Source organism: Phocoena phocoena, chromosome 7 (assembly GCF_963924675.1).
Source record: "Phocoena phocoena chromosome 7, mPhoPho1.1, whole genome shotgun sequence".
NCBI classification, from domain to species: Eukaryota; Metazoa; Chordata; class Mammalia; order Artiodactyla; family Phocoenidae; genus Phocoena; species Phocoena phocoena.
In genome coordinates this window covers 106,744,670-106,754,645 of record NC_089225.1, presented here as the reverse complement: position 1 = coordinate 106,754,645, position 9,976 = coordinate 106,744,670, and the positions used below count along the sequence as shown (strand labels likewise).

General features: G+C 55.2%; 1 protein-coding gene across 1 annotated transcript; it reads right to left on the bottom strand.

Moving 5' to 3' along the window:
- Window positions 1–629: 629 nt before the first annotated feature.
- SPATA3 (spermatogenesis associated 3) lies at window positions 630–4,705 on the bottom strand. Its single transcript, XM_065881034.1, has 3 exons — window positions 4,429–4,705; window positions 2,759–2,933; window positions 630–735 (listed from the first exon to the last, which is right to left on the bottom strand). Exons 1-3 carry the CDS (start codon window positions 4,703–4,705, stop codon window positions 630–632), a joined length of 558 nt encoding a protein of 185 aa, XP_065737106.1.
- Between the last annotated feature and the right edge of the window lie 5,271 nt (window positions 4,706–9,976).

Below are 9,976 nucleotides of genomic sequence, written 5' to 3'. Positions count from 1 at the left end.
TTGTGGAAGGCATGCTCCCTGCCCTCAAGGATCTTGCAGTACAGCGTGGAGACAGGCCACATATGTACATAAAAATCATCTGCAGTATGGGCTGGAATAGGCTGGAGAAAACAGTAATAACAAAGATGGGAGAAAGGCTCCACGGAACATGAAGTTCACAAAGGGTAGGTAGGGCTGGAAATGGTGTGACAGGCAGGGAGAAAGTTGGGAGGAAAGGCTCTGAGATGCATAGGACCCTCTGCCCCCACCTCTCCCATCTCCTCCTATCTGGTGTCCACGACTAGGGCAACCAACCCCAGGCCAGAGGAGAGGTGGGAAACTCTGTTTTGAAGATCCCACAATGGGTCTAGCATTGTCCACGAGTGTCCAGGGCTGCCTAAGAGAGATGTGCCAGTGGACCCTGAGGCCAGAAACAAGTCACTCAGTTGTCAAGATTCCCCTGAGAGGCTGGGGGTTTCGCCCACCCCTAGAGACCTCCTCCATTCAGAGAAGAGACAGACATTCCATCAGCCCTGGGCTGCAGGAATGGTGAGTTAGTGGGCTTCAGGATCACTCTGCAAAGGGCCGTGGGCACGAAGGGGGTCCACATACCTGCTGGGCCGCAGGCCTGGAGACTTGTTCACAAGGATTCAGTGATGTAGTAGGCAGCTCCCAGGGCTCCCAGAACCACAGCAACAGTCCCAAGGGTTCGGAACATGCAAATTATGATGAGTGGAATGTTTACTTGCAGGTTTTCTGCAAAGCAAAGCAGAAAGCCCACAGGTTGGGGGGCAGCTGGGATTTAGTGCCTGTCTATATGCAGGGGAAAGTGGAAATTGTGGGGTCCCTCAGGATCACAGGAATGTCCATCTCCCCCTATGGCTCCTCCTCTCAAAGGAACACAACTCCCTGCACCCCTCCCAATAAAGCTCTACCACAGGACCCCCCCAGGATCCGAGGATGGGCTGGCCTGGGATGCCAGCTCCCCTGGACACTCAGAGAGAAGGTGACAAAGGTAGTCAAGGCTGCCGTGTGCCAGGCCCTGTGCTAAACACCTCACATCCAGTGTCCTCCTCAAGCTTCACAGCCACCCTGTGAAGTAGTCCTACCATGTAGCTCTATTCTGGGGTTGAGGCATCTGAGGAAACCACATACCACACCTACCACAAAGGTGGTGGAAAAGCAAAGTATGTGATTATGCTAATAATTGCGAGGAAGGCTTTCACAAGATGCAACATCCATTTGGACAAAAATCCTACTAAAGTAGGGATTCTTATCTAATGTGAATGTGTACCTAAAGCCCAGAGTCAACATTCCACTCCACAGAGAAATGTAAAGATTATGGAAGCAGGTGAAACTTGAGCAGAATTAGGACTGCATCCCGGCCAGACTGGACTCCGCCCCTCCCCGTCACTTTCCTATTTCTGAGCCTTGCCTTGTGCCTTTTCCTCCTCCTGGAAAGCTCTCCCTTTAAAATAGGCCATAGAGGATGCTAAAATCCTTTTAGATTCAGCTCAGTTACAACTGATACTACAACGTCTACCTGGACCCCAGCTCAGGAGTGAAGCTCTTTGAACACCTCCTGTAGGACACGTATCACTTCCTGGCCTGTACACGCGTTTCTAAATGTCCACATCTTAGCTTACCATGTGGACTGCACACTGTTTAAGGGTAAAGTTCCCTGTTTTGGTTTCCCTCCCAGTGCCTAGTATCCTTTTGCAGAGTCGGTTTTCCTACTTGTTGGTTTATGAATCCACGGCACAATTTGGCACTAAATGGACAGAAGCACTAAGTGTGTGGAAGGATAGCTGATCATGGTGGGTGGGGGGCAGGCCCTTCCTTGACGGGACTTACCAGGCAGTACGGTATTTTTAGCTCTGGCATATTCTCCCAACACACCTGGGTATCTGTTTGCCTCTCTTCATATGCCTGAGAGGTGGTGCTTTTCACGAACATACAAGAGAGCGGGTTTGGTGGGGCAGGGGCTGGGAAGAGGAGCCGGATGGGGATGGAGGACGGGTCGGCTCAGCTTCTGGGCTGGGAGATGCCCAGGCGGAAGGCCTCTTCTGTGGACATTTGTGAGACCTGAGTATAAGCGGAGCTGCCCTGGGTCCCAGAGCTGGGGGTAGGCGGAGGCCCCTCTCCAGCCCTTGTGCGTAGCCCTGCGCCACCGGAAAAGGTGAGGGACATCTTCAGTCCAGTTCCCTCAACAGGGATCTTCCCACAAGAGGAAGTGGCGGCCACCTGGTGGCTTCGTGGGAGAGGAAAAGAAGGGCAGATGCTGCAGGCGATGCTGTGTGGGCCTCCGGGTCACGGACAGACCCCTGTGGGGCTGCCAGGAAGAGCCCGAGACCCGCTGAAGGGGGTAGAGGTCTTCCTGGCACCAGGGGTTATGTGATTTACATCCGTATTTATCTCTAAATTCCAGGGGACGCTCATGTGCGGGTCAGGAGCCGGAAGCGTTGGGCTATGGCTCAGGCTGCGGAAGGAGCGACAGGGACTTTAGGACGGACTGCGGGGGCGTGTGCTGTGAGCAAGGAGGCTGCCTATGGAGCGACGAAAAATGAACCCCAAAGAAGCCATGCCCGGTAAGGAAGAAAGTCGTCACCTCTCCATGAAGGTGGGGTACCTGGGCCTGGGGCTAGTCAGAAAGGCCCGGGTGCCAACCCCCAGGACGTGGATTTCCTCTGGGCCTGGGAGTCCCGAGAGGAAGAAGTTACACACAACTGCTAATACACTGTGTGCCCCGAGGGCCCAGCCCCCCCACGCGCCCTAGGACCTGTAGAAGGTGAGGAGGTTTGGGAATCCTCTCCCCGGCATGGTCGGCCAGGCCCGAGGCAGAAGGACATCGAAGATGCGGCTATGGCACAGGCCCAGACGATGCCAGCAAGCAGAGCTGCCGGGACACGCGGAACAGGAACAGAAGGAGCGCGGCCCCGCTCGCGTCACAGACCCTGCTGGACAGAGAAGGAGAGAGGTGAGGGGCCCACTGCCTGCGGGAGGTGTCCACACCAGGAGTGGCGTGTGCAGAGGAGAGAGGACCAACTGCATGGGGAACTAGTTGTCTTCTAGACTGGTGCTACCTGGGAATAATACGAAGAACACCGACGTAACAGCTGACACCTGTACAGTGTTCTGTACGGCATTTTCCATCTCATTCAATCAGAACAATCCTGTGAACGGGAATATGGTTATTCTCAGCTTACAGATACGGAAACCGAGGCTCAGAGGATAGAAGAGACGTGCTCTGATAGCAAGGAGATGGAAGGAGTGGGCTTCAACGCAGGATTTCTAACTCAATTCTGTGCTCTTTCCGTGGAATTCACAGGAAGGGACGGCAGCAGGTGACTGTCCATCCTAGGAGAAGTGGCACTGAGATTCCTGCAACTGGAGCGGCCACGTTCCATTTCTCTGGGGCTCTCGGATTCAACCAGAAGACAACTGCTACTCCAGTGGACAGTCTTTGAAATACTTCCCCAAGCTCACCTCCCATTGCTGTCCTGGGCTGTGGGTCCCAGAGGAATGTGGACAGGTAATAATTGATTTTGCCTGTGTGAGTTCCCTCGACACGCTCCAATGCTCATTTGGACCCTGGATACCCAAGAAGATGGGGGAGCGCTTTCCATTGGACAGCCGTTCCATTTTCAGAGAGAGCTAACTGTTGGATTTTTTTTTAACGCTGAGCAGAAATCTGCCTTCTCCAGTGTTTTCCAAGGGTAAGTCACCAGATTTAGCAAATAAAAATACAGGACGCCCGTGCAATATTCATAACACACTTATTATACTAAAAAATTATGTGTTGCTTATCTGAGATTCAAATTTGACTGGGTGGCCTGTATTTTATCTGGCAACCCTATCCAGGGACCCTTAGTCAGACATCTGAGGACAACATGGAACAAATCTACTCACATCTTCCAGCTGACAGACATATCCTCCAATTCCCTCAACCGGCTCTCACACACCAGAAGGTTCTTGCCTCCCCCCCACCCTTCTCATCCCCCCAACCTGGACTATCTTCCTTGGACTAGATCGCCGGGCATCCTTTACAGCACACAAGTGGCCTGATGAGGACAGAGTAAAGCGGTATGACCACCTCCCTTGTCCTTAACTGTATTCTTGTACTAATGCAGACTTGGTGGTTATTTTCTAGCAGCCACGTGGTACTTCTGAGTCCCAGTGAGCTAGGATTACCACCGAGCCATGCTGAATGTTAATATGTTTGCGAGGCTGTCTTCAGAGAGACTCAGTATGGTGAGGAATGACAAAACCCAGGAATCCTGGTCTCCTGGGTAAAAAAAAAACCCAACCCCCTCGCACTCCCCACGCACCGTTCCAGAACACACGTTAACCATGCATCACTACCCAGTAAGAAAAGTATCAGCCCCTGGGGCAGCCCTGGGACTCCATCAGCAGGAAGGCTAGAACCACTCGGGCAGGCAGGCTGCCCACCTGTTTTGCTGGATCGAGGGGATGCTTTTGTGCCAGTGTCTGGAGACACGACGCCCTGAGCCCAGCGGCTGACTTCGGGAGCTGGGAGAGCCTGGGGCACGGGCTGCGGGGGGATGGATTCACTGCTGGGCTGTGAGGTGACTCCAGAGCTGGGCGGTGGCGGGGTGGGCGGGGGGCTGGGCGGCTGCGGGCTGGATCCGGTGCCTTCGGAGCTGGCGTGCTGGGAGGCGGAGCCTCGGCGCCTGGCCTTCGACTTCTGCCCCTTGCCCTTCTTCATGGTGGGTCCTCCTCACCTAAACGTGCACCTACGTGGATCTGCCTAATCTCCTGACTCCCTCCCCGAGGGGCTGTGTGCCCCTGCCCTGCGGGGAGGCTCTGGCATCCGTCCGAGCCCAGGGCCCACAGGAAAGGGTCACCCACACCCCTCCTGTGAGGTCACAAAAGCCAGGGTGGCTCCCACGGCAGGGTGCTGGGGACAGTCTTCTCTGCCGACAACAGCCTGCTGTCCTCCCTCCTCCTCGGCTCCTGCGGATGGGTGGAGAGCAGCTGCCGCGCCCCTCACGGACCTGGGCACCTGGCGAACGCTGGCCTCGGGGCCCGTGGAAACTTGGACGCCCACGATTCTGTCCCCCGAGCGCCTCCTTCAGGCATCTGCTTGCTGGTGTGTTCCTGAGTCCCTGTGTGCTGTTCCTCTTTAACACACCCTGGCTGTGATGCTTGCTCTGTCACTGGTTTTCACATACACCCCCAAAGCAAACAAACGGACGAACAAACAACTTCACCATGCATTTTGTGAGTTTTAGGTAACTAAAGATCTGGGGGTCCGTGGAAGGCCCGCAGCCTTCTGCTATGTCAGTTGTCTCCCCCACCCCAGATTATCCTATACGGAGCGGCTTCCCCCTTCTCCCAAAGCCGGCCCTCCCCGCTATGGGAAAGGGCTGGGGGGGTTTCCCCAACTTTGATAAGAACCATCGCAATTGGCAAAAGAATTTCCCCTAGAAACACAACAGCTGTTTGGAAAACTAAACTTCTGAAACTCACTACACTGACAGCTGGCAGACCACCTCTCAAACTCCCAACTTGTCCTGCCAATTAGGAGACTGTGACTCTTCCTCGAAGTTAACAATGTAATTTTCGTTTTAGGAAAGAGCACTTTAAACAGACAACCTTAAACTTCACACTTTGACTGCAATGTAGAACGTGTTCACGTTAGGAGACTCCGCCTCCACCATTAATGCACCACTAGGTGGGTGAGGTTTCGACTGAACCCCTGGAATCTGGGGACTCATACGCTTGCCCCAGCATACGGTTTAGGGCAGACCTACCTAGGAGGAGCCCTCACATAAGGCCAGACCTGACATGAGACATAAAATGGACAGGACGTATTTTAAGGATTATAGAGCCTGAAAAGACCTTAATGATTCTTTTTTGCAGAAGAGAAACTGAGGTTCAGAGAAGTTAAATTACCTTCCCAAGGTCACACAGCTGGTTGGAGGCAGCTAAAGTCCCATTCGGGGCTCTTTCATTTCATGACTCCAGAAGGCAATAGGGAGTCAGATAATGATACAGGCCTTAAAATTGATGAATTTTAAAACCCCTTGATAGGACTGAAGAAAACAAAGGCATGAAGGATTAGAAAGGAAAGGAAGCTCAGATCAAAGAAGGTGGATTGAATTTGGTTGACCCTTGGCGTGTGGATGTTCACGGAACAAGTGAGTCTACAAGAAGGTGGTAATTCCCTGAAGTTGAGAGCAATGGATCCCTCGGCGGGGGATTCAGTTTTGAATCAGAGAGACTGGAAACCTCAGTCAGGAACACTGTCCAGATTTAGCAGACAGGTCAGGAACTCCTAAGGCATTTATGTCTGCAAAATTCGATTTTCAGGCACCAATGGCCACACCAGGTTGACCGAGGGCCACAACCTCGTTTAAACCAGGGTTTCTCAACCTCAGCCCTATTGACATTTTGGGTCAGATAATTCTTTCTTGTGAGGCCGTCCTTCACTGGAATTGGTTTAGTAGCATCCCTGGCCTCTCCCCACTAGATGACAGTAGCAACTATCCCTCCCCCGAAGTTGCAACAACCCAAAATGTCTACTGACATTGCTAAATGTCCCCAGGATGTTGTGTTCTTGTGTGTGTGTGTGTGTGTGTGTGTGTGTGTGTGTGTGAGAGAGAGAGAGAGAGAGAGAGAGAGAGAGAGAGAGAGAGAGAGAGAGAAATTGCCCCAGGTTGAGAACCACTGGTTTAAATGAATTAGAGAGGGGCACACATATATGGGTAGGATTTCCTGGTAGCAATGAAAGAAACATTCCATTTCACACCAAGGAGCCAAACAGGACACAGTAACAAATCCTTGTTTCCCAGGAGAGCGATGAAGGAAACACAGAGGGTCAGGCTTCAGGCGGAGTGGGGAGTTTTTCCATGACAGTGGAGAAGATAGCAAGCGTGATCCCAAGAAGCAGAGAGACGGCACTTGTGGAGTGAGAGGTTGTCCCAGAAGGATGAGGAAGAATGGCGCTGCAATAGTTTTAGCTGAAATATCTTCCCCTCTGCCTTCTGGCTTGAGCACACGTTTCAAGCCCGGAAGTCTGACACCTCTATAACACAGTCACGGCGCACTGTCCCAGGCTTATCGGCCACCTTGCTGCTGCCGTGACACGCCTCACTTTCCTGCATTTGTGGAAGCCCTTTCCCCTCCATCAAGCCCCTCTCCCTCTCTGTCAGAACACTTCCCATCATCAAGATTCACCTCAAGTGGACCCATCTCCTCATAAAAAGCCTTTCTGTAGGTCCCCAACTGGAAGCAATCTCTCCCTCTCTGGGCCCCAGATCACAACCTACATGGGGTTAGAATGATTTCTATCCTCGTCTTCTCTAGGGCCAAAGTCTAGAGAAGGGGCTCAATGCAATCTGCTTGAAGGTGACGGTGGGAGGCCAAGGAACGCGGGGAATCGTTGAAGGCAGGCTGCGTGTGGCCGAGGGGGGACAAGGCACCTTGGAGCTGCATCACGAACGGCTTGTTTGCAAAGATGGCCTGGGATTTTCTGGATTTAGCCTGAGGATCATGGTTGGAACAGCCCCCAGGCAAGGGGCTTTCTGAAGCAGGAAAGCCAGCCATGGGAAGACCTTGTGGACTATTTAGGAGAGCGAGAAGAATGAGTCTAAAGGACTCAAAGTTAGGTAGTCAGGATGCGGGCCTGACCAGAGGGTCCCTGGTAGTCCTCGCCCTCTGGGTGCATCTTGGGCACCCAGAACAAGTAGTCACCGTTTGTCCTGAAGCTAGCATCTTAGATCTGGATGGCACCGCAGACAGCAACTGACCCTTCACCCCCACATGTCAGAAGGGCAGCTAATCGGCGGAGGAGACAACGTGCTCTGGTCACCAGCAGAAGGGTGTCAGAGCCTCCCGGGAGCGGGCTGTGGACTACGGAGCCCAGAGCACTTCCTTCTTCCCAACTGTTGCCCCTGGAAGGGCTCTGAGCAGCAGAGGCACTTGGTGCTCATTTAGGAGCTGGCCGGTGGCCCAGGGCCCTCAGACCCACAGATTAACCCGCTGGGGCCACAGGCCTGGATTCCTCGATAGGAAGGGTTTCAAGGGCTGTGGCTAAGAATCCTGCATTGGGGGCGAGGCGCGCGGGGGACCGGGGCTACTCCAACACAGCGCCTTCCTTAGAGGGTTGTGAGGATTAGTGGTGAAAAGCCCTTAGGACAGTGCCTGGCTCACCATAGGCATGTTTTTTATGGTAGTTGCGATTCCTTGGAGGAGAAGACTAGGGAACCAAGCAAGGTGTAGTGGACGTGGAGAGGAGGGGCCGGGGCTGGGAACTACAAACTCCCGAATCTGGACCTTAGAAAAGCTTGTTTGGGAGCAGTGGGCAAGGCGGAAGGGAGTCGGGTGGATTGGTGGGCGGTTTAACTACACATGAAGTGAATTCGAACATTTTTGACCCGAGATTACCCCAGCGAGACACCTGGGGCAAGAAATCTAGTTCATATTTACCCAAAACGGAGTTACGTGGAGGCGTTAGGAGAGGGACTGTGACACGGGGGATTTGTCTACTACTTGGGACCAGCAAGGTCAGGGAACTCCCTCTGTATTAGTTTCCCACCCGGGGACGCCCGTGGCAACCTGGCGTTCCGGGCCCCCGCCCTCGGGCCCCTCACCATCCGTCTGGGTCTCCCGACCCACTAGGGGGACGCAGCCCGGCGACGCGCCCTTGTGCGCTCCGCTGGCGGCCAGCTGGAGGTCCAGGGTGCCCTCGGGGCGGCTGGGGCAGAACACGGCCGTGTGCACCTCCATGGAGGCGCTGTGCGGGGCAAAGGCGCTGCAGAGCAGGGTCTCCATGCGGCGGGGCGCCTCGGCTGCCTCGTCGCGCCGGGGCTGCACGACGATCCCGACGAGCGCGGCGGGCGGGCGGCGGCCCTGGTCGCGCACCTGCTGCAGGAGCAGCTGCAGCCGCGGCAGCTGAGAGCGCAGCGCGGACGCGCGGCGCGACACCAGTAGCAGCCGCGCGCGCGGGGCGAGGGCGCCGCCGGCGGCTGCCTAGGGTCTTGGCAGCCCGACGCCGCGTCTCCCGCCAGCCCGGAGCCGGAGCCGCAGCCCGAGCCGCCTCACGCTTGCGCTCTTGCGAGTCCCCAGCCTTGCGCCGGTCGCAGGGCTGCTTCTGCGTGCAGCGCTTGGACTTGGCGGCCGGGCAATCGGCGCACCTCCGCGAGCTGTCTCCGGAGCGCTTGAGCCTCCGCCTCGCTCAGATGCTGGAGCTGCTGTGGCCGCTCGTGGCTCGGATGGATGAGGGCCGAGAGGGCTGATCAGTCGGGCCCTGCTCCAGAATGTTCTGCAGCGTCACACAGCACTCATCCTGCTTCCAGAGCTCGCCCAGCAGCACTACCTGGCCGTGGCCCTCGATGGACTGAGCGAGGGCCTGTTGCTGCGGCTCGGCCTTCCCGTCCCCCGGGGCCCTGGAGGGCTGGGCCCCGGGCTCCATGTCCGGTCCGGCTCTCTTGCCCCTCTGGGCCGGGGCCTCCGATGGCCAAGGGAAAAGCTGCCCTTCCCTGGAGGATGTCACAGCACCCCTGCGCCCTACCTCTTCTTGTCGTGACCAAGGGCCTCTGCCCCCAATTCTTTGGAAATCTTCCAACACAGGGAAGTTGCTGTGGGCGCCAGTGTAACACTGGCAGTGACTAGTTTCGCTATCATTTTCTATATCTTTGGTGTCAAAAGGACAAATCCCTTTATCCCAGGGATGGATCATTGTGCCCAAGCCTCCAAGTAAAATGGATTTTTGGGCCCTCAGGGCATTTAAGAAGCAGGGGGCCCGGATGCTCACTGCGCCTGGAAAGTTTGAATGGCAGTGAGGAACAGAGAGGCTGGTTCTAGGTGGCTGCATCCTAGGAGGGAGGCCTGGCTGCTGTCTGGGTGATCTGGGAGCCAGAGTCCTGAGCTGTTATACACTGATGGGGCTGCAGGAGATGCTTAGGGGGGTCCCCTCAGTTCCAGCCTTCTCTGGGTATGCATTTGAGAAACTCAGTCTTTCCTGCCTCTGTTT